Source organism: Cucurbita pepo, chromosome 11 (assembly GCF_057944985.1).
Source record: "Cucurbita pepo subsp. pepo isolate OVF chromosome 11, ASM5794498v1, whole genome shotgun sequence".
NCBI classification, from domain to species: Eukaryota; Viridiplantae; Streptophyta; class Magnoliopsida; order Cucurbitales; family Cucurbitaceae; genus Cucurbita; species Cucurbita pepo.
The window spans coordinates 4,102,654-4,127,127 of NC_141808.1; the positions used below are offsets into that span (position 1 = coordinate 4,102,654).

Sequence of the window (24,474 nt, forward strand, 5' to 3'; positions counted from 1 at the left end):
AGAATATGTCTAACCCATGAAGAGGGATTGTCGCTTAGCAACGATGCTGCCTTGGCTCTGGTGAGAATATGTCTAACCCCAAGAAGTAGAAGGGGAAACCTAGAGCAAGGGACAAAGACAATGTTGAAGTCGAAAGAGTCGCCACATTGGGCGAAATAGCCAATTTTGGCGAGAAGGGCAGTCAGAAGAGTCGCCACATTGGGGCGAAGGAGCCAATTTTGGCGAGAAGGGCGGCGGCAACTTGGTTGGTGAAGATGCCAGTGCGGCGCCCAGATTCCAAAGGTAAATCTCTGCAAAAGGTCGATGGGCTTATTGAGATTCTGTATATTTCCGAAGAGAACGCTGATGAAGATCCTAAGATTAGGGTTTCTGTGAAGGATGAAGGGAAAATTGGGAAGAAAAATGAAAGAGGCTATGTTTGGAAAAGGTGAGGTTGTATGTCCAGAGTATGACGAATGATGATTTGGAGGTCAAAAGAAAGGAGCCGAAGAGTAATCAATCGGCTCTGCCTGCGGCATCAAAGCCAGCAGGGGTGGCGGAGAAGAATAGTAGATGATTCAGAAGCCATTGAAAAGAAAGGATCAGGGTTGTTAAACCAAAATAGCTCTGATACCATGAGAATGTTTGATTAATCCACCACATCTAAATGGTGTGAAAGTTATCTTATTTATAATCAAATAAATTACAAGGATATGGAAATAGTAATAAAAGGAAAGAATAATAAATGGAAAGATACCTATGGTAATAAGGCTCATTTCTGAACCAAAACTGAGTAAGAGGTGTAATCAAATGCGTAATAGACGCGGACCGGACGCGGTCCAAACTAAGCAAATTACACACAAGAGTACAAAAATGTGGATGAGGGGTGGTTGTGTATTATATAAACCGAAGGGGACTAGTGAGTTGGGTGTGGAATATCAAAAAGGAAGTTTGGTTGGTGAAATGGATAGCAGAAGTATCAAACTTTGTTGCTTGGTTTCATAAATGATATCTGCCTCCACAAGGTAACCATTTCTAACCCCTTCTCACATTAATTCTCCATTTTTCTTCATTTCTTTCACATGTTTCGCTTCTCGGGTTCATCATTTAGGACATAATTTTTCATAGAGGAGTCTCACATCGACTAATTTTAAGGGGTTGATTATGAGTTTATAAGTAAGAAATATTATCTTCATTAGTATGAGGTCTTTTGGGGAAACTAAAAGAAAAATCACGAGAGCCTATGCTCAAAGTTGACAATATCATACTATTGTGGAGGTTTGTAGTTTCTAAAATGGTATCAGAGTCATGTTTTTTACTTAGTCATGTCAATAGAATCCTTAAATGTTGAACAAAGGAATTCTGAGCCTCGAAAATGTAGTCAAAAGTACAGTAAGTGTTGAACAAATTGTGTACTTTGTTCGAGGACTCCAAAGAAGGAGTCAAGCCTCAATTAAGGGGAAGTTGTTCGAGGGCTGCATAGGCGATGTGTTTTGTTCTAGGGAAGGATTGTCGGGATGCTATCTTCAATGGTATGAGGCCTTTTGGAGAATCCAAAAGCAAAACCACAAGAGCTTGTGCTTAAAGTGAACAATATTATACCATTGTGGAAGTTCATGGCTTCTAACGTAACTCAGATCAAAACATCTCTTTTTCTACAAAAACTTTACTTCTTCGATTCATTTTTTTCGATACCTTTTTTGATCCAAGGTGATGGGCTTAGGCAGGAAATTTCCTGGTAATTTCCTAGCAAGATTTTGCGTCTCCTTCACTTTGTGTACTAAAACGAGGTCGTAAAGCTTCTAAGGTAACCGAACAAAAAAGATATCAAATTAATTAGACACAAAATTTAAAATTTTCAAAACATTTTTCTACGTGTGTTAAGGAGACCCAATTATTTTAAATAAAATCATATTGTATTCATTTTAGGAGACCCAATAATTACTTGAGTAAAAAAAAAATCAAAATCAGAAGAATTGAAATAATTTAAAGTAATAAAAGATTTTCATGTCAATTATCACAATCATCATAAAAGTAATTTTTCTTTTGTAGTAAATAAGTTGAAAAATAATATATTGTATTTAAACATGCTGTTAGGATGACATCATAAAAATTTTATTTCAAATCTAAAGAAATCTCTGTAATTTTAATTATTCATCAAGGTAAATAAAATAAAGCAATTTATAATTAAAATTTGTGACCCAAAAAAGTAATAAATATTGAATATAATCAAAAAAACAAAAACATTACTAAAGGTGCCCTAAATTTTTATTTTTTAAAAATTAGGATTTAATTATTAAACATTTATATTTTTAAAAAAAATTAGAAAACAACCAAACAACCTTATGTTAGGTTAAAACAACTACCCAACAACATGTTATTTAAATATATATATATATATATATATATATATATATATAATCCATTTTTTAAATATTAAATTAAAATTAAAAAAAGCAAATAGGCTTAGTTCAAGGCTATATTAAAAAAAAAAAAAAAAAAAAAATCAATTTTTGCATTTTTTTTCATCTGTGTTGGTTGAAAGTTGGAAGTTGATGGCACATTGTCAAAATATGCAATCTCGTTAGATCTTCTACTTTTCTAAAGAATTAAATTAAATAGTCGAGCTTTTAGAATGTATGAACGTTTGGACAGACGTTGAAAAGTTTGATTTTGTTACAGTAGAATGGTCGGAAAGCTTAGATTTATAAAGGCTAAGTTACCCTATCTTGACTTATATTTGATTTTTATAGGTACGAATAGTCTAAATCAATAATAATAAAAAATAAAATAATACCTTTCAACTTTTAAAAATTGGGTCGAATTTTAAATCTATTATTAAAAGCACTGTCTTATAGTGTTGAAAAAATAAATAAATAGGAAGAAATTAGAGCATGCCACCATTAGCCTCCACTAAACTATATTATAAATATATATATTTTTTTTCTAATTTCTTTTTTAACATCATGAAATGCACCATATTTGATTTGATCTATAGGTATCTTTTAAATATATTTTCTAAAAATAAAATTGATGATTTGATCCCATTTTGGATTATAACATAAATATCAAATTATTATTATTATTATTATTATTGGGGTTTTATTGATATTAAATTTTCATTAATTAATAAATAGCATGCCTATGGTGGAGTGGGGCGGGGCTTATAGAGTAATATTACTAATATTTATTCTATTATTATTGAGTATTTTAAACAAAAGTTAAAATCAATAATTTTACCAAAAACTATGACGTGTCATCTTCTTATTAGTTGATTTATTCCATTATTATTCAAAGAATGTTTAATCAAAACTATTAATTATTTTACCATACGTTTTCAAATATGGAATATTATTTAAATTGAATTTGAATCAATACCCACAAACAATTCAAAAGTAAAATTCCCTTAAAATTAAAAAAAATAAAATCTCTTTTTATATACTTTATTCAGAGGAAGAATATATGCCTATTTATATCTAAATATTCATATCTAAATTAAAATAAAAATGAAATATAATTAAGAAAAAAAAATTAAAAATCTTTATACGCGTTTTCCTCGAACCTTCCTCAACTATTTTACCCTTTCCCATAAATAAATAAAATAAATAGCCGTTGTCATTTACTTTATACGTGTCATATTTGTTCTAAATTTTCGTACCAAAATACTCCATCTGTCCCATTATTTTAATATTTTTTATATCTTATTAAAAAAAATATTTAGCTTATTTCCTGGAGCATTTTCAGGTTTTCTTATATATATATATATATATTTAAAGAATATTAAAATATAAAATTAAATATAAAAAAAAACGGTCAATTAAACCTATTTATTATGATTAAAACCAAAATCTCCGGCGGATATCCATAAATAAAAACACAGTTTTAATTATTATTATTATTTTAAAATTATTTTAACCGCACCGGATTTTGCCGACCTAGGAACCTTCCGTCCCGGAACGGGTATGAAACAGATGGCCAAACGAGAGAAAAAGAGGATAGTTGGAGGGCCAGTTGTGCAATTACGTAAACATTATGGGTTATAATACTAATAACAATAATAATAAAGTTAATAATAACTTCTTTTCTTGTTTTAATAATTTTTTTTAAAGTTATTTAAAACAATAAATAAAACGGATCCGTCCTCGTGAAGCAATGGCGAGGTGTATTTATCATAATTTGTAGAAACTTAATTTTAAAATTAAATAATTATAGAAAAAGAAAGAATATTTTTTATTTTACAGCGAAATAAAATTAATATTTGTAGGAACGGCTTTTTTTTTTGGGGGGGGGGGGGGGGGGGAGAGAGAATTTGTTCTTGTAGGTGGGTGTGGGGCCCATCTTTTTAAGTTCGTTTTCCTTTTCGGAAAACTTTCACTCATTTTGCGTGTTGTTTGGTTGTGTGAAGGGAGAGAGGTTGGGTTTCGGGAATTCCGGCGCCGAGATAACGACGGTGACGGAGAACTGAGGAAGACGACCACCGACCACCGACCACCGACTTGGTTTGAACGCGCCGTTTTACGAGGTAATCCGATGAAACTCAAATATGATTATATATGTTGAGGTGATTTAATTTTGAAGTGGTGAAATATATATATTAAATAATGGACCGACAGAGTCGCCGGGATTTTTGGTCGGTTAGGCGGCACAGACCAAGGACCCGGGGGGACAAGACGTCGTGTTTTTTTTTTTTTTTCTTTTTCTTTTTCTTTTTTATAAATAAATAAATTTGGAGAGTTTTTTCACTTGGAAATAGTCGGAAAATTTTGACTTTTTTTTTTTTTTTGGTCAATATATTTTTATTTGAAATGAATTCATACTATTTCTAAAAAGATCACATCTTGTTAGATGAACACGACTCTCCACAATGATATGATATTGTTCACTTTTAACCTAACCTGAACTCTCCATAATAGTACGATATGGTCCACTTTTAACCTAACTTCTGGTTGCTTTGCTTTGGATTTTCCTAAAAAGCCTTAGAGATTGAGCATGTGACTTTCATCATCCCACACATCTTTTCTTTTTTCTTTTTATTTATTTATTTTATTTTAGAATTTCCAATAATATAAAAAGTGCAGGCTTATAAACCTTTATGGCTTTGCTTTAAACTTTGCAAAACACTTCGGAAGATATATTGCAATGAACATATATTCTTTGAAATGAAGATATATTCTTTGACGAAGTTATATTGCAATGAACATATATTCTTTGAAATGAAGATATATTCTTTGACGAAGTTATATTGCAATGAACATATATTCTTTGAAATGAAGATATATTCTTTGAGTTAATAAAGTCATTTTCATTCTCTAAGCCAACCTAGCCCATCTGTAACTCACTCCCAACCATCCTCAACTCAACAAAGTCAACGTAGAATTCACTCCCTACCATCCTCAACAAAATAAATAAATAAATAAGATGCCCAATTCTTCCCACCATATAATATATATATATATATAAAGAATTAGATGAGTAATAGTATTTAAAAAATTTGAAAAATATTTTTAAAAATATATGTTAAAATTGAATTATAAAATTTTAATAAATATTTAAAAATAAATGAGTCTTGTTTAGATTAAAAAAAATTGAAGAAATTTATAAACCAAACAATCGGAAAGGGGAATTGGTACGGTTGCGGCACCAAGAAGTCAGAATGATAGTATAAGAGTCTCTTCTCGAGTTCCTAACAACTTTCCACTTCCTTCACCGTCTAAATCCATTTCCTTCCCTTTCCTTTTTCCGGCAATAAGATTTTGATTCCCTGATTCTCAGATGAGCTACCAACATTGATTCACTTCCCTCACGGTGCCATCTCTCCTGCGACAGATTTTTCTTCTGCTATGACTTCCTTCAAGCCCTCTCCCTATGCCAGACGGAGTGATGTGGAGTCCGGCAACTGCAATTCCGACGACCCCGAGGAGGATGACTCATCTAATCCTTTTGAGATTCATACCACTAAGCATGCTTCTGTTGACAGACTCCGCCGCTGGAGAGTACGCTTCTTCTTTTCTCCTTGCTCGTTTTTTCCGTTTTTGTCAATATTGCTCAATCTCTACTGTTGGAGTTTTTTTTTTTTTGTTGTGGTTGCGTTCAATTTCAATTTCTGCTTCCTTTCTGGTCTTTTCGTTTGGTTTTATTTTGGTAGTGTGTGTTTTTTGTTTCCTGCTTTACTTCAGGTTAATCTTGGATTTGAGGTTTTATGTGTACAGCAATCTAAGATTGTGCTACCTAGTTATCTCATTAGGAGTTGTTTCAGAATTATATCCATGGAAAATTGTGCTTACCTTAGTTTCTGAACTTCATAATTCTAATCATTGGATAAGTGCAGCGGTAGAAATCTACAAATGTAATGCAAGACTCCTATTAACCTTACTAAGCTGCAAAATTCGTATGATTTGTAACCTTGGTCGTACTAATTTGGTGGAAACCATGGAAATATGCCAGTTGAACATCAATTAATTGAAATTGGCAGTTGGACTTTAGATAAATATCTGGCGTTTTTTTATAGGGCTTGGTAACTTTTTGATTATAAGGGAGAAAAGACTTTTCAAATGTTTGAAATTTTGAACTTCATGAAGGTCTAGAAGAGGACCTGAAATGAGTGGTTCTCATTTTCAAATGCTTGTGGCGCTGGCTGGGTTAGACCCATGTCTTTGCTAGGATTACTTACGATTTGTAGGTATTGACATTTTCATTTGACCATGGTTCTGGCTATGAAGCTTAGAGTTTGTAAGGAAAAATTGTTCACTAATATGAAAATTCTTACGAATTGGAATCAGGAACACATTGAGTATGTGAACCTCAAATCAAATAGATTTCAACACTTTGGATTAGGTTAGACATGAATTGCCTTAAGCTCAAAACTAGGCAATCCTCAAAGCTCTTGAGGCAAAAAAGACCCAAGAGTTAAATACTCCTTAAGATGATCAATCAACACTTTAGATAGCCTCCAAACTAGACCTTAAACGCCTCCATCTTCCACTATAGAAAAAGACTAAAATATTCCTATTTAATATGTCCAAGGATAACATGGAAAACCAATAAAATTACATCAAAGTTATTGAATAAAATGTGAATAATAGTTGGAGAGGGTGATCATTTGGTACTTTCCTGTGTATGTTCTCTCCTTGGCGCCATGTCTTCCTTTGAGCCCTTTAAAATTAACACTTAATTATCAATGCATGATTGAGCAAAGGTGTAAGATTTTTAAGTAGAGGCTGGTTGTTGAATGAGTAAGATTGTTACTTTTCTAGTGGGTGAGTAGATCATGTAGAAATAAACATTACTAGTACGATATTTGAAGATGTATAAAGAACTTTAATGGCTGACTTTAAAATTATTAAATATTTTTATACATCTAGGCAAAAAGTTCAAAATAACCGGAAAATAATATGAATATTAGAATGCGATAACAAATTTTTTTTTTTTTTTTTTTTTTTTTTTTTTTGTTAAAAGTAGTTAATGAGGGGAGGGTCTCACTTGTTTAGGTAGGAGGCAGTTTGAAACTCGTGGAACTAGGAGGATTAGGAGCTTGAAATTACATAACGAGGATTTCTAGGTAGAATAGTTGTGGTGATTCTTCATGGAGCTTGATGCATTCTGACATAGGGTTATTATGAGTAGGCATGGCCCACAGCCTTTCGGGTGTGGTGTGGCTGGTAGTTGTGAGGGCGTTAACAAAAGCCTTAGGAAAGTTATATCCTCTAGTTTTTCTTTTTCGTCTAAGATTATTAATTGCCCTGTTGGGAAGGCTCGAAGGTTTATTTTTGGTAGGTGTTGGTGGGTGATAATTCTCCGTGCGCTTTGTTTCCACGGTTATACTGTTTCTCAAGTAAGAGGTTGTATTTAGTGGCCTTGACTTTTCCTTAGATTCATCTTATTTGATCACCTTGGACTTTCGTAGTCCACTCTCTAATAGAGAAGTGACTAGATCTTCCTTTTCTTCATTGAGATCAACATACATTCCCAAGGGAAGGGAGAAGGGTTGTTAAAATTTGGACTCTTGATCCTTTTAGGGGTGTCTATTGCAATTCTTGTTTTCATTTGGTCTGCCGCTCCTCAAGTTTCCTCTGCATTTACTTGCTATGGAAGGTTAAAATCCCAAAGAAGAAGCTTGCTCATACCATGGATCATGTTCAGACACTTATCCTTCGTGTTATACCTGCAATGATGCATTCTTTATAGGCAGCACAAGAAAGACCCTCATATGCTGTGGGGTTGCCAGTTTGCTCAACCCCTTTGGTGTTGGTGGATGAGATCGTCTAGTTTATGTGGGGCTATGAATAAAGAGTGTAGCTTTATTGGGGAGGAGGTGCTTTTGAGTTTTCCTTATTGGAAAAGGGCAAAGTGTTGTAGTATGCTAATTTCTTTGCAAATTTGTGGGGGCGTTTGGCTTAATAGGATCTTTATAGAGATCTATTTGAGGAGGTCATAGGTTTAATGTTTTCTTATGGAGTTCGATCACTAGCCGTTTTGTAATCGTAAGCTAGGTCTTATTCTTTTAGATTAAGTCAATTTCTCTAGTCAGGGTTCATATCCCATTTTTTGGTGGGTTTCTTCCATTTTTTTTAATGTCCGGTATATTATTTCACGTCTTTCCATGAAAATGTGGTTTCTTACCTAAAAAAACTTATTTTTGGTTGGGATGCCTAGTTCTGTAATCAATCTCTAAAATGAGCCCTGAAGTCTTTAATCTTTCATCATCTCATTCTTCATTCATAATACTGTAACTTATACATTTGTGTGTGTGTATATATTTTAGAGATGTAGTATTCTTTGCTTCAGTGGCCTCAGTGTTTCTTTGCGCTTACACCCCAGAAGGTTAAGTGCTTTTTGAGCTTAAAACAGTTCTACAGACATTCTCACTATTATATTTTGAGTCTCGACATTGACAGTTTATTTCTTAAAATCTAACGGTTTGAATTGTTTACAATCTCCAAGCTGCGCTTGTTTAAATGAGAATCTAACAGTTTAAATTGTTTTACCATGTCTCTTTCATAGCAAGCTGCACTAGTGTTAAATGCTTCTCGTCGATTTCGGTATACCTTAGACTTGAAAAAGGAAGAAGAGAAGAAAGAAGCTTTGAGAAAGATTAGAGCACATGCACAAGCCATACGAGTAAGTATTTATTGAACCTGAGTCTTTTCAATTCTTTTAACGTGTGTTTAATCTCCATTTTTGTTTTCTGGGTTAGGCTGCATATCTCTTTAAAGAGGCTGGGAATCGTCTATCAGGTTTGCTATTTTTCATTTAATTTCATTTCTACGTAACAAATGTGGAAATACATGATATGAGGAACTTGTGAACGGAAGTTCTAGACAATTAATTTGTTCACACAGAGGTTTTCAATGTATTTGCGCTGCCTTTTGCTTTCCTCTTCTCTTTTGAGGTTTCCATCTATTTAGTAGGAGTGTACTTTGACCTGCCATTGCTAGTAGTCCATTGACTGGGTCCAGTTTGAGATGTTCTTCTGATACTGTTGGTCAGTTTCTGACACCTGTCCAATAAGTATCAGTGTCTAGTACCTGAAGAATGTCAATAATTTACCCAGAATGTAGTGTATATGAATCAGAATTTTCATTAAAGTTTCTATTTTAATACTTATGATTTCATTTTAACTCTCGACTCTTTTCTGAATGGATCCAAGTGCTAGAGAAATCTCCAAGAAGCCTTAATGCTATATGTTTCTACCTAAATAATTAATTGACATTGCTGATTTATTTTTTTATTGTGCAATTTATGCCCTGTTGATGTGGAGATTTCTGTTACACTCGTGTTGACCCAGATTGTCTTTTGTGATACTTTATATTTGCACTGAGACAACAACATCTCTATTCTCTTTTCAATGCTTGTTATTATTTTTTATGATGATCCTAATTTATTTAATCTTTTTTTATATTGTTTTCAAAAGTAACTTTTGTTTTCTATTTTGTGCATTTTTCTGGAATTCAGTACCTATTTTCTTGTTTTTCTTAAAAATTCTTAGAACTTTTCACTCAAGAGTCTTAGGCTCTGTGCCTTTTGGTTTTTAATGTCTTTCTTTGGTATTTTTCATTTGATAAATAGTTATATGTACTAAGTTCTTTACTTCAGTTTGCAATTATTTTTGTCCAACATCTGATGATGCACTTGTTTTCTATGGCTTTTATGTTGCACGGTTATAAATGGTTTCTGTTTGCTGTTTTGCTCACTGATTGAATGAGGTTTCTTTAGGTCCTGGGCCTACAGCATTTGCAGCTCCAAATGGTGATTTTTCTGTTGGGCAAGATCAACTGGCTGTGTTGGTAAAGGATCGAAATGTTGGCACTCTGGAGCAGTATGGAGGGGTTAGTTTTATTTTATTTTTATTTATTTTATTACTTTTTAAACTTCTTTATCCTTTTGATAACTACCATCATATAATTATTCTATCTAATGGATGAGTTCAATGATTTCATCAGGTTAAAGGGGTAGCAGATATGTTGCAATCAAACTTAGAGAAGGGGATAATTGGTGATGATTCTGATTTACTGAAACGGAGAGACACATATGGTTCAAACACGTATCCTCAGAAACCGGGAAGGAGTTTTTGGGTAATTCTCAGACTAATAGTTATATTGACGTGTACAACTAAGGCCAGGTTTAATAATGATTTCATTTTTAGTTACGTTTCTGAAATTTATGCTTGTTTCCTCCCTATTTTCTTATTATAGTTTTCACCGTTCAGATATAACCATTTTAATTTTGAGTCAAATTGTAAAAAAAAAGGAAGTTATAAAAACAATTTTTTTAGTTTAATATTTGCTTTGGTTTTTGTAAACATTGGTAGAAAGTATATAACAAAACAAAGAAACTTGTTGGGAAAATGAACGTTGTTAAGCTTAATTTTCAAAAACCAAAAACCAAAATCCGAAAATCAAATGGTCAAACAGGGCTTACTTAAACTTGACTTGGTTTTCGAGAACAAAATAAAGAAATCACCGGTAGTGTTTATAAGCTTAATATTCAAAAAAAAAAAAAAAAAAAAAAAAAAAGAAAAAAAAAAAAAGAAAGAAGAAGAAATCAAATGTTATCAAACGGACCTAAGGCTTTTTAGGGGCAATGATAGACCACCTATTAGATATCGTACACAAGGTGTGAAATTGAGATGATAGTAAGCATGAGAAAGGGAGGGGAGTAGTTTGAGTTGGAATGTTTACAGTAATAGGGATGGATTTTTGTATTGGGTTTTGGGAAGAAAGTATTAGTAGGTAGCTAAATGGTGGTTGTAGCGAAGGATAACAAAACTTGAAATTTTTTGGCTAATTAGTGATTTGAGCAGCTTCTCACCTCCAGAGAGTGAACTAGGCCTTGAAATCCTGGGTCATAGTTTTTGCTATGGGATTTGTAGACTGTGTTCTCTTGGTATATTCTTCTAGGTTTCCATCCTAAAATAGTATCGAATGCTTCATCACTTTGTTGAATCCTGCGAACCATTTTTATTAATGCTACTACTGGTGGTTTGTCAGCCATTATCTTTGCTCTCTGTCTCTGTGTTAGTTGCACAGGCATATATTTGTTTCTTCTGTTTGCAGAGGCCAAACTTCTTGATGAATATCTACCTTTTTTGTTTTCTTGTAGAGGTTTCTCTGGGAAGCTTGGCAAGATCTTACGTTGATCATATTGATGATAGCTGCTGTTGCTTCGTTAGTGCTAGGCATAAAGACTGAGGTGAGATTTCTTTTTCCTCATTGCGCTTGGTGTACATTTTATTGTTGAAAAAACATTTGAACTTTTATTAACGTTTGAAATTTTGGGTTTCTAAACAGGGTATCAAGGAAGGCTGGTATGATGGTGGAAGCATTGCTTTTGCAGTTATTCTTGTCATTGTTGTAACAGGTGCTATACGTTGGGGCTTCTTTTATTGTTCTTATTTACGTTGTGTGTCATGCGTATGGTATTCTGTTTTCCTTCTGACTCAGTTACGTTATTTTAGATATTTGAGTGAAGTGGTGTTCATGGGTTCGTTCAGCTCATTTTTAGAGTTGAACCAAAAATAGATTGGTTTTTCATTGAAAGAAAGAAAGTTGATCCATAACAATAGATAGCTGACAATCAAGTCAACCAAATTGTCAACCAGAAGAACAGTTCACAATTAGTCGTCACCTAGTGTCCATGCAGCACATAGAGAGTCCCAAAACCAACTCTCTCCCTTTGAAGGAATGCCAAATAAAAAACCCTAAAAAAAACTTCTCTCTCCTCGTTTTGGGATGGAGGAAGTGGCAGCAGCTGATTGGTTATGTCCTTTGTCCATTTCCCATGCCTTTTGAGTTTTCCTTTCATTTGAAATCTCTGGCACAGTTGAACTTGTTCTCGATCACATGACATATCCAGTCAGGGCATTGAGGATGAGTTGATGTAGAAGAATCAAGATGGTTTGGTGAAAGGGAGAAAAGAGAGAGCGAATTTGAAAGATTGGGAGGGGAAGAGAAATGAGAGAAAAAGTTGAAGTTGCCTTGAGAGATAGAGAGAGAGTTAAAATTCGAATGTAGTTGACAACTAGCTCAGTAAAGGTGTGTCAGGCTTGTGGGAAGTTAAGGCTGGTAATGTGTGTCGGACTTTCTTTCCTTAGGTTTTTTTTTGGGAGTGAAGGTGCTAATCTTGTAGGTAAGTTTTTTTTTTTTTCTGTGTTTTCTGTTTTTTGGCTTTTTAACATACAAATCAGTCAGTTCAGTTTTATTTTTGGTTTATTAGATAGAAAACTGAACCTAACCGATAATGTCAGTTTTTTGCTATTGATATTTAAAAAACTAAAGCTGAAACCAACAGAACAGACATTGGTTGTCGCTTTTTTTATTCTAGTTTTCATCCCTACAAAATTTGAGTATTAATCAGATCTATTATGAAGCAATGGAAGCAACTATACTTTTATTACTGTCATGAGAAGTTTGCTAAGAAAGAAACTACGATTTCTTTGCAGTTATAGCCGCACAATTTTTCACATGTTGTTTTGCACACGTCTTGAAGCCTGAAAACAGTTTTCTAATAATTGCAAAAGAATACAAATCTTTTTGTATTAATTTTCTATTTGTGATTTAATATTTTATTCACTCATCTCGTCTACAACTATTTCCAAATCTTTTCACTGACAATTATCTTATCTTTTCTATTTTTGCCTTTTTTCCCAGCTATTAGTGACTATCGGCAATCTCTTCAATTTCAGAATTTGAATAAGGAGAAGAGGAACATACAAGTGGAGGTAAGCATAGTTATTGTTCTAATAATTTTCACCACATGCCTGTAGTGGTCAATTTTTCTTTGAGATATGGTGCCAAAGAAATATCCTATTTAAGGGGGTAGATCTTTTTGGACTTGGAAATGTCTTCATAACTATTTTGTTTCTAGTTATCTCCACCTACTAGGTTTCTTGCTTGTGGTTTTCAATTTATTTTATCCTAAGTTTATTTAGGTCGTTTCTAGCCGATCTATTTTGGTTGTCATTGCTTGAATAGGTTGGGAAGTCTTATATTGTTGAAATTATAGTGCTACTAACACAATTATTTGGATGTTCTTTATATAAAAATTTGTTTAATATACAAAATTCTGACTCTTCTTTTAGATGAATGATAGTATTTTGTAAGAAAGAGAAACGATATTTCATTAATGTAATAAAATTTTAAAAACCACGAACTAAAGTGTGTTAAAGAAAAGCTCCTACAATCAGCACATATATTATTTGAAGAATAAATACAGAACAATTTACTAAGCCTGCACCAGGTGCGGCTTTGAATATATGAGGTGGGATAAATAAGTGAGGTATTTCTTTTTCTTTGCCATCGAAGTGTTTCAAAGCTTCAAAATGAACTGAGGCTAGAGGACTTCAACCACCTCAAATTGTGAGCACCAATTTGGGATGAGAGTTTTACTTTCTGAGTTCTTTTCATGAGGGTTTATACTTTGCTACTGTTATCTTCCCAAATAAAGATGTTTGCCTTTGGATTCTTAACTTTTCAACTCACTTTCTAATGAGGGTGTAGAGATGAGTATTACAGGCTTGAGATTTTGCAAGAGAGAGTCTTGCCTGTAAGTGCTAGGGGTGTTCACTGGTTGGTTAGGCTTGACTCTAGAGTTCACAACTAAAACTGAACTCAAAATGAAAAGAAAAAGAAAATGGAGAGCTGATGAGACCAAGAACTTGATGCTTCTGTTAGTTCGGTTCAACTGTTCGCTGACTCATGGAATATGAGGGCAAGGTGGGTCAGTTTGGTGGGCTAAGAGAAAGGCGAGCATTGGGGATGAGTCAGAGATTGATAGTCACGTTGGAAAATTAATGATGGGGGTAGAGGAAGGAAGACACTAGGGTCGACTAACTAAAGGGTGGGGAAATTTAAACCTAGGCAAAGGGTATTAGAAAATTTAAGAAAGAAATTGGAATTCATGAATGGACGTTGGATGCACAAACACAACGTGCAGAAAAAAATCCAGTCGACATCGTTCTTTTTCTTCTATTTATCTTCTTTCAACCATTTTTTTTTTTTCTTTTTTTGCCCTTCTCAAGGAGAGTGCCTATCTTACCATGAACATGTTCGTGGCAGATAAAACGCACAAAAGGCGTGTACCTTGTTGAAAATGCTTGCCTAGGCTACCACTCAGGCGATGGCCATGCTTCTTGCATTGCCTACTGAGTGAAGCACATTATATTTATCGGTTGGCTCAGTTTAGGGTTTGCTTATTATTACTATTATTATTTTTGATATCCAAGAGTGTCAGGCCATAAAGCTTAACTTTCACCTGTATATGTTTTGGTTAGGTATCTTTAAAAATTTACTATCTACCAGCTTTGTTGTTCTCACGATGTTTGGAGTTTCCTTTGTTCTTTCATGGTTAATGAGGATTTGAGTCCTCTTGTGCTCTTTATATTTAATAATTTTCTGAACTTTGTCACATAATTTTGCCTATTAATCTCATAGATCTTAATGTTGATATTCTCTCATTCCTTTTTACAAACTATCATCTCTGCGGATTATATGGTTAGCAATTCTAATACCACTATTGTTGGATTGTTATTTTTATTAAATAAATAATTAACATCTGAATTAATAGGTTGTTAGAGGTGGTCGTCGAATTGAGGTCTCAATTTATGACATCGTTGTTGGTGATGTTATACCACTCAATATTGGTGATCAGGTCTGCAGTTCTATTCTTTTCTTTTTTGTACTTTATGACACTCACATTTCGATGATGAACTGTTATGCTGATAGATCTTCGTTAGGTCCCTGCTGATGGCATCTTAATTTCTGGACACTCACTTGCCATTGATGAATCAAGCATGACTGGAGAGAGCAAGATTGTTAGTCTTTATAAATCTTTGCCTTGTTAGATTAAATGAACTGCTATTAGGTTTCTCTTTTCTTCTAAATGAGAAGGAGGTTGGGTTCATTTGTAGGTTCAAAAGCATGGTAAGGAACCTTTTCTGATGTCTGGATGCAAAGTAGCTGATGGTAGTGGCAGCATGCTGGTAAATGTTTCTTTACTTATTTTTGGGTTTGGTCTTTTTTCTTCGAGTTTTTCACGAGTGCAATTTATCCAATATTATTGTTAGGTTTGTGTTGGTGTGTTCATTTTACATCTTTCAGTCCTTTGGTCTGAACATTACTCGAGAGTCATCAATTTGAATCATGTTTACTATTAAGCAGCAAGATATCAGTTTACTTCTTGAAAAATATATTAATTTATTTGGGTCTGAATTTAAATGTTAAGTTTTTCTCAGCCTTTATCTAAGCCTGGATATTATTATTTATTTCTTTGGACGTCTGGCTGATATGATAATCTAGAAATTGCACAACTTAGAAGGATGTTAGTATGTTGGACGTCTGGTTAAAGTTGTTAGTATCATGAACTATATCAACTTTCCCTGGAGTTGGATGAGTAAATGTGAGTCTGCGTACTGTAAGTAGAAATGATCACTTTTTTTTCCCTTTTTTTAAAATGTTTATAAAATATTTATATCAGTCCTTGTACGTGAAAAATGCTCTTGTTATTTGGTTTCACACTCTTTGTTCACCATCGCCATAGCCAACCTATGTGGCACCAATATATGTTATTGTTAATATGTTAATACACATACTTGAAATCATGTTATTCACAATTTGCTATAAGATAAATTATGTAAGGAACAAAATGATTTTAAGGGCTGAAATAGGTTTAGGGGAAAAAAGTTCAGGAGGCGAATTTCCTATTGGAGACGTGTTAGGGATACGCTTCGGACATTTCTTAGGGATAAGGAAGCTCACTATATAGAAAATAGTGTGGCTGGAAGCCACTTGAGAAACAAAATAGGCATCGCACATGATTCTATTTCTATGTTTGTTTTGTAAATCTTAATGGATATTGGATTTTGTTGGTTGTTTCCCACCTATTTAATGAATTGTGTTCTCTTTGATGTTTAAATTTATATATGAATTTGGTTTTACAATTTAAATATTTATGCACACTTTTTTTAAAAAAAAACTAACATGTTTCCAATGTGTTGTGCCTAATGTTTCTCGAAATACTGCCACATGTTGGTGTAGTAATTCTTTGGTACAAGAATGGCCTTTAATAGGCTGTTTAACATTTGCACAGTTTTATATATATGGGCTTAGTTCTATGGGAATGTTCCATGAATGTGGCTTACACTCCCTTATAAGAGGTGTTGGTTTCCTATCTTGGGAAGGAGAACCTCTTCTGTCTTCTAAACTGGTCCTTTGCATAATGACAATTTTGAGCTTTAAGTTTGTCGAGGCTTTGATCCTAATCCTGGTGCAGATAGTATGGGAATCTGTGTTTTTATTATGTTTGAATGTAACATGATAAATTCTTTGTTCATAGTTTAAGATAGCAACATCAGTAACTGGCAACTAGTTAAGTCGAAAATAGAAATTAATTGACAGTAGCTTTAGCCAAAATAACAATCATGAACGGTAGTGGAAATTGCAGCAAGACACAGTAAAATTCATGAAGCCCACTGCCTAAAGCTTATCTACATTATTATTTCAGGTTACAAGTGTTGGAGTTAATACTGAATGGGGTTTGCTTATGGCAAGTATTTCTGAAGACAATGGCGAGGAAACTCCTTTGCAGGTATGATCCTCATTTTTTTTTTCCCCGGTTATTGACAGTATATCTTCTCCTATTCCATTTCACAGTTGATGAATTTTAATAGGTGCGTTTAAATGGTGTGGCAACTTTAATTGGTATTGTTGGACTCACAGTAGCCCTTGCTGTTTTGATTGTGCTCCTCACAAGGTAAATCAGAGTCTGGCTAATTACGTCTGTCCATGGATAGGAGATTCTTGTTTAACTTTTTGTTTTGGCTTCCTTTTTTATCAAACAAATTTGAGCAGGTATTTCACTGGTCACACCAAAAATCCAGATGGAAGTCGTCAGTTTATTGCAGGCCAGACAAAAGTTGGCCGTGCTGTAGATGGAGCCATCAAAATTGTCACTATTGCGGTATGTGTAAATTTAAAATGTTTGGAGGATTGACTGAAGGATGATGATGATTACACATCTTAAAAGCATGTGTGAAAGATTTGTACGATGGATGAATGATGTGCATGCCTGCTTGGATGTGTATTTACAGCTTTTATAACACATTTTGCTTTCAATGTTTTTCATGTAGGTGACCATTGTTGTGGTTGCTGTGCCCGAAGGGCTTCCACTAGCTGTTACCTTAACGTGAGTGCTACTTTATTTACTAATGACTTTGTGTACTTATTGTTTATGAAAAACATGTCCTTTTACACATTTAATTTCTAAATTTCTGTAAAATCTTCAATCTTGTATGTCTTATGCTTTTCTCCTATGGTACATTAGTTGCTTTTGTTTCCCTGTGGTTTTCCTGCTTTATTGGTACTGTTGGACATTCTATTCCTAATTTTTGTATAAACTACTTCAATGCATTTGAAAAGAATTTTATAATTGTATTTGGAATGCACTAAGCGTTTGGTTTATTTATTTCTTTGAGATTTCATCCTACGATATTTTGACAATTCCTGCAGTCTTGCTTACTCAATGAGAAAGATGATGGCAGACAAGGCATTGGTAAGTTCAGTGGTTTATTCCACGGTCATACTTGGGTGAATTTATAGATATTGCAGATTTATTGATCATATGCTTACATACTTTGATGGGACATAATATAAGGTGCGGAGGCTATCAGCATGTGAGACGATGGGGTCTGCTACGACTATTTGTAGTGATAAGACTGGAACCTTAACTTTAAATCAGGTAAGTTTCATGAATTTTCTTTGATTTTTAAGCTTACCTTTTATTCTGGTGACAACTTGATCCATTGTTTCTTGATTTTGATCTTCAAAATTCTATTTTATATGATGTTAAATTGACAGTGATTTCATAACTCTCTCTTGCTCTCTCTCTAAAAATTTGTCCATTTCCTTTAGAACTCCTTGGAATCTGGATAATGATGAAACAGAGAAATATTTACGAGTCTTCTAGGAAGAACCAATCTTTCTTTTGCTTTTATTAACCTGGTTGGCCTTTCATGTCTGTTTACCTTGTTGGTCAATTTTGTAGATGACCATTGTTGAGGCTTATGTTGGAGGGAAGAAGATTGATCCGCCAGAGAAGAAGTCAGAGTTGTCTCCCATGATACACTCCATACTTGTTGAAGGCATTGCTCTAAACTCAAATGGTAGTGTATATGTACCTGAGGTATGCTCAAAAAAACCAGTGATTATTTCTTAGATCTATTGAAATTTCCAGAGCCTTGAGTTTTTGTGTTACAATTATCGAAAATAGATTCAAATCCAATTTTGTCATCGTCAAATATGTATAATATGTCTAGCAACCTGTCGTAACCCTAGTTTTTAATTTTCAGAGTGGTGGAGAGGTAGAGGTTACAGGTTCACCTACAGAAAAGGCTATTCTTAATTGGGGTATCAAGGTACTTTTCAATTGAGTTCGTCCCTTTTTTCCTACAGAATTTATTTGAAGCATACAGTATTAACAATAATACTGCGGCTACAGCTGGGAATGAACTTTCAAGCACTTAGATCAGAATCTGCAATTCTTCATGTTTTCCCCTTCAGTTCAGACAAAAAACGTGGTGGTGTTGCAGGTCAACGGGTAATCAGCTATGCTGTGTCATCTGAAATTTACTCTGAATTTTTTCGTGTTTTTGTTTGGTTTGGAATTGTCTCTGAATATAATATTTAGAATTGCCTGTAGTGGGTAATTGGAACCTCCACTATATATGTTTCTTTAGAGATCCAGGAATTTAATTTTCTCATGTGGCTCCATAAACCATTTTCTAGACTTGATGATGTGGAGACATTAAAAATATGGACAGCTTTTACTTTTGGGATTGAGGTTGCGTCTCATTATTCAGTTTGAGATCCATATCAAAACAATTATGTTATTACTTTCCCTGGCACTTGACATAGTTGTATAGTGGCTATTGCCTTTTTGGTTCTTGATTAAGTGTTAGATATTTGGAATAATGATACATGAATATACTATACGGTTTTTACAGGATAATCAAGTTCATATACACTGGAAAGGTGCTGCTGAGATAGTCTTGGCATCATGCACACGGTTTATTGATGAACATGATCACTCTGTCCAACTAGATGAAGATAAGGTCCGACACATTTTCATGTGAATTCAATTCCCTTTTCTTTTTTATAGTTTCATGTATCATAGCTGAATATTAGCTACCTTATCACATTTGTTCAATAATTAGTGACCTGCTCTACCATGTTGAAATGATTTTGATATGCTCAGTTGTACCGATCTTTTTTGTTTTTATTAGCAATTTATGCTGTAGTATTTGGTATTTTTTGCAGATGAAGTATTTTAAGAGAGCTATTGAGGATATGGCTTCACGTAGTTTACGTTGTGTTGCAATTGCATATAGATCTTTTGAACCTGAGAATGTTCCTGATGGCGAAGAACAATTGAGTAAGTGGGATCTACCAGAAGATGACCTTGCTTTGTTGGCTATAGTTGGTTTAAAGGTAGGTCTTTGTTATTTCACTTGATTCTGCATCTTCAGTTATAAAATAAAAAGTTGTACAGCTTGAAGCCATGTGAAAAGTTCTGTCTTTGCCTTCACATGCTCGTTAATTTGAACTAAAAATTTTGCTTATACATTCTGTTAGCTTCTGGCAGAATGTCCTTATGGCTGAAGATTGTAGATTTTTTTTAATAAAAAAATTTGATAATCTTCCTCATTTTATTATTACTTTTGTGACATTTTTCTGTCTTGAAACATAGCTATTCAGTTATCAAGAGATCAGCATCATGCCTTTGTTATTTGGTTATGATTTTGCATGTAATCTAATGGAACACTAAAAGCAAATATGAATGTGCACGGTTGTTTGTGCTTTCCTTTTGTCCCCAAATTTCCTAAATTTCTAGAATTTAGGCTTATGCATGCTTTTATTATCTTGTGCCCTTTGGATTGTAGGACCCCTGTCGACCAGGAGTAAAGGATGCAGTACGACTTTGTCAAAAGGCTGGTGTTAAGGTATTCTTTTCTGATAAATATTTTGTTTTTATTATATAGTATTATGAATGATTAATACGTTTGGGCTCAAAACATTAATGTTGAATTTTCTCCCCTCCATACTGGCAGTTATAATGTTTTATGAAGCTGCATATTTGTTTATTTTTTTTATTTTTTTTTTTATTATTATTATTATTTTTTTTTTTTTTTGCATATATGCACATGCTTAAGGTGCTACTGGCAACTTTTTTTTGGTTATTCCTTATTCTTATTGGTTGTTTGTGCCCTTTACTAGCAACTTTTATGGGTTATAAGTTGAAACCTGATGTAGGAAGGTATTATGTGTAAACTTGAGTTGCTGAATGTTGAGGTCTTGGGACTAAAGAACTATGAAAATTTGAAGGCAAATTCGAACATAGCAGAGAACTAGAGTTCTCATCACAACACCTCAGGGATAACTATGATCTTGGATATGAATTCACTAGCCTTTTAGATAATATCTGTTCGAACTTGTCCACTATTGCCTGGAAGCAAGTTATAACAGCTGTACTCAACCAAGAAATCTAGGACTTACAAATATATGCTTGAAATTAAGAAACTTAATTCCAATTGAATTTCAGTATATGATGTTTTGATAATTGTTGTTTTCCTTATTTTGTTGCAATCTTCAATTTATTCCTTGATTAATCTCTTTTAGTTGCCTTCTCTTAGATCAATTTTCTCGGCCATTCACATTTTCTTTTATCTTTTACCATATGTCTCTCGTATAATAAATGTTCTCGTCGTTTCTTTATTACTTTAGGATACTCCATATATATACATTAACTCCCTATACAGTCTGCACAAGAGTCTCTTTTTATTGGATGTTAACTATTACTCTTGTTTTTTAGTTGGATGTGGACTGTTTATATTCACTAAAAAATATTTCATGCATAGGTGCGCATGGTCACTGGTGATAATGTGCAAACTGCTAGAGCTATTGCGTTGGAATGTGGAATACTTGGTTCAGATTCAGATGCTACTGAACCAAATCTTATTGAAGGAAAAGTATTCCGTGCCTTATCTGATGCCCAAAGAGAAGAAGTCGCTGAGAAAATATCAGTGCGTCTTTTGGATCCCTCTCTGCCCACCCCCCCCCCCCCCCCCCCCCCCCCCATATATACGAAAAAAAAGAAGCTAAAAATTTTATTCGTATAACAAGTAATAATTGAGATTGACTTAAACTTTTCTGGTTATTCTAAGGTGATGGGTCGATCCTCTCCCAATGATAAGCTTCTCCTTGTGCAAGCGTTGAGAAAGAGAGGACATGTAGTTGCTGTAACTGGAGATGGTACAAATGATGCTCCTGCATTACACGAGGTTTGCTACTATCTATAGTCACTATTTTTCAATCATTGTTATTTAAAGTCAGTGACAGGCATCATTAATAAGAATAGTAGTTATTATTCTAAGTAGATCCCTTGCTGCAGGGTGTGAATAAACATGATACAAACTGCTGGGCCCTGAGAAATATCCGTAGTTTCCTAATAAAACAATTTGATCTTGGAATTTTATCCCTGATATCTGTAGTTTGGGGCTTGCTGTTTTCCATTTTATTCTTCAACGTTTTAAATTCTACTCTTTCTGAGTGTAGGCAGATATTGGTCTTGCAATGGGCATTCAGGGGACAGAAGTTGCTAAAGAAAGCTCAGATATTATTATTTTAGATGACAACTTTGCTTCAGTTGTGAAGGTCAGTCTTGTTATTCAAGCTTCTTTTTTATTTTATTTAACTTTTTGTATTGGAAAATACCAGCAGTTATGTGCCTCATTGGTGTAACTAATATAGCCTTTGATACATGGTCCGGTGGGGCCGATCATTGTCGGCTGGATGCAGGTTGTACGGTGGGGCCGATCAGTATATGCAAATATTCAGAAATTCATCCAGTTTCAGCTTACGGTTAATGTTGCAGCACTTATTATCAATGTGGTGGCAGCAATATCCTCCGGTGATGTCCCACTAAATGCTGTGCAGGTTTGTGCACTCTTTCAGTTGGGTGCCATCGAGTATCATCATAAATAACGTGTTGATTGACATGTGTCTACACTTTTGACAGCTTTTGTGGGTTAATCTTATTATGGACACTCTTGGAGCATTAGCGTTGGCAACTGAACCACCAACCAATCACCTCATGGACAGGTCACCAGTTGGTAGAAGGTACACTCTCGTTGTAAATTTCTACAGATATTTGCAGAATAACTCAAGTTTGATGATTTTTTTTTTTTTTTTTTTTTTTTTGGGAAGAAGATGCCTGACTTTAATTAAGATAATGATAAGCAACCTTTGATTCTATGCAATACGGCAGTTTACTAATTTGTTGTATGTTTCAGAGAACCTCTTATAACAAATATCATGTGGAGGAATCTGCTAATACAGGTAATTTCTTGTGGCTTGATTTCTATGCTTTTCAAAATTTCTATTTTTGTATGTCATAGCATCTGAAGAAATTTCGTAATCTATTGTGTATCTTCAGGCATTTTATCAAGTCTCTGTGCTGCTTGTCCTCAATTTTCGTGGTCGGAGTTTGCTTCATTTGAACCACTCCAATATAGAAGCTGTCAAAGTGAAGAATACGTTGATTTTCAATGCATTTGTGCTTTGTCAAGTAAGCCCTTTACTAAGTTATAACTAGGCAGATCTTTTATTGGCTGATTTTCATTTGATTCACAATATATTTATCGCTTTTTCCTCCCTTTGTTGTTTGTTTAGATTTTGAGATCATTCAAAGATATTTTGGGGCTTGTCTTGTATTCAAAACGTAACCTCTTCATTAAGCGTTCTTATTATGTAAATTTGCTGACTTATATCTGCTCCTTGAATTGCAGATTTTCAACGAGTTTAATGCTCGAAAACCTGATGAGAAGAATATATTCAAAGGAGTCACTAAAAATTACCTCTTTATTGGGATCATTGCAATTACTGTTGTGCTCCAGGTGTGTCTGTCGTTCAACTTTGCTATTATATTTGAGATTAGCAACTTCTTCAAGTTGACATTTTAATGTTTTCTTTTTCTTAGGTGATAATAATCGAGTTTCTTGGAAAATTCACATCCACTGTCAGGCTAAATTGGAAATATTGGATTATTTCGATAATCATTGGTGTTATCAGGTACCTTCATGTCTTAAATTTTATGTTATCGTTTGCTATAATAACGACACGCTACAACACCTGCATAAGTATGCACCTTCACTGAAAAAACCTGAAATTCTGCCCGTTAGCTTTCAGTTTGGTTTCTGGCTAAAACAATATTGACCTTTGTTTTGTCTCAGTTGGCCTCTAGCTCTCCTTGGAAAATTTATACCTGTTCCTGAAACGCCCTTCCATGTGCTGATTATCAGAATGTTCCGTAAACGACGACCTGGGGGTGGTTAACTGTAAATTTCACTGGATTTGCACTGCAGCATTGGCTTTTCTTTTTCAAGTTATTATAGGATAGCAGTTTTTAGGACCTGAGCAACACTGACCTTGACGCCATGATGGAGAGTATTTTGTGGAAATTGGTTTTTTTGTGCTTCTAAAGAGCAATCGTTCTGAGTGATTGTATAGAGGTTCTTCAGACAAGTCGTTGGCTTGACTAACTTGTGGCTAACCCAATACGTGAATGGTGGGTGGCAAGAGAATCATCTCCTGTCGTTGTATTTTATTAGTTTAAATTTCAGTTCCAGTTTATGTTTGTAAGTTTGTGATTTGGGTTTGCTTGTTTATGCTTTGAAGATTGTGTTTGATGTGAAGTACATGGAATGATACTAAAATTATACAGGCATCCTTTGAGATTATCGTCTTGAATTGGCGTTCTTTTTGTTTTCACAGTGGTGTGGTTTCATGAAAATAGTTATTCACATATATTTCTATTCAGATCCAATATGTTGTATCTCTGTGAATACTTCTGATTGTGATTCCCAATGCAATAGACAAAATTGGGAAAAGCGCTTGATATTACTCTATAGTATAGACAGACAGTAATATATCAACTTATATATTAATGTTC

At 34.0% G+C, this 24,474-nt stretch overlaps 1 protein-coding gene across 3 annotated transcripts; it reads left to right on the forward strand.

The window, feature by feature from the left end:
- The first annotated feature begins 868 nt into the window (after positions 1-868).
- On the forward strand, positions 869-24,262 carry LOC111805186 (calcium-transporting ATPase 10, plasma membrane-type). 3 transcript variants are annotated; one of them, XM_023690121.2, is made up of 35 exons: positions 869-1,004; positions 4,385-4,501; positions 5,752-5,972; positions 8,980-9,096; positions 9,173-9,212; positions 10,192-10,304; positions 10,419-10,550; positions 11,578-11,667; positions 11,766-11,835; positions 13,125-13,195; positions 15,040-15,123; positions 15,209-15,286; positions 15,383-15,454; positions 16,975-17,058; positions 17,141-17,223; positions 17,322-17,430; positions 17,600-17,655; positions 17,979-18,021; positions 18,124-18,207; positions 18,514-18,651; positions 18,818-18,883; positions 18,967-19,065; positions 19,472-19,579; positions 19,785-19,955; positions 20,408-20,467; positions 21,383-21,547; positions 21,689-21,805; positions 22,080-22,178; positions 22,323-22,460; positions 22,543-22,643; positions 22,817-22,862; positions 22,960-23,091; positions 23,312-23,419; positions 23,503-23,594; positions 23,756-24,262. In XM_023690121.2, the coding sequence occupies exons 3-35, from the start codon at positions 5,820-5,822 to the stop codon at positions 23,856-23,858; spliced, it is 3,222 nt and encodes a 1,073-aa protein (XP_023545889.2). In that variant the 5' UTR covers positions 869-1,004; positions 4,385-4,501; positions 5,752-5,819; the 3' UTR covers positions 23,859-24,262. The 3 variants fall into 3 exon arrangements, with proteins under 3 accessions (XP_023545889.2, XP_086984371.1, XP_023545887.2); XM_087128245.1 differs by having other exon boundaries at positions 5,806-5,972; XM_023690119.2 differs by lacking the exons at positions 869-1,004; positions 4,385-4,501 and having other exon boundaries at positions 5,603-5,972.
- The last annotated feature ends 212 nt before the right edge of the window (positions 24,263-24,474 follow it).

Bases quoted from the DNA above. Each gene is read 5' to 3' on its own strand.
- LOC111805186 (XM_023690121.2), top strand. From the start codon at position 5,820: ATGACTTCCTTCAAGCCCTCTCCCTATGCCAGACGGAGTGATGTGGAG. The intron at 13,196-15,039 runs GTAAGCATAGTT...CTGAATTAATAG, and splicing joins AGAGGAACATACAAGTGGAG to GTTGTTAGAGGTGGTCGTCG. The intron at 21,548-21,688 runs GTGCGTCTTTTG...GGTTATTCTAAG, and splicing joins AAGTCGCTGAGAAAATATCA to GTGATGGGTCGATCCTCTCC.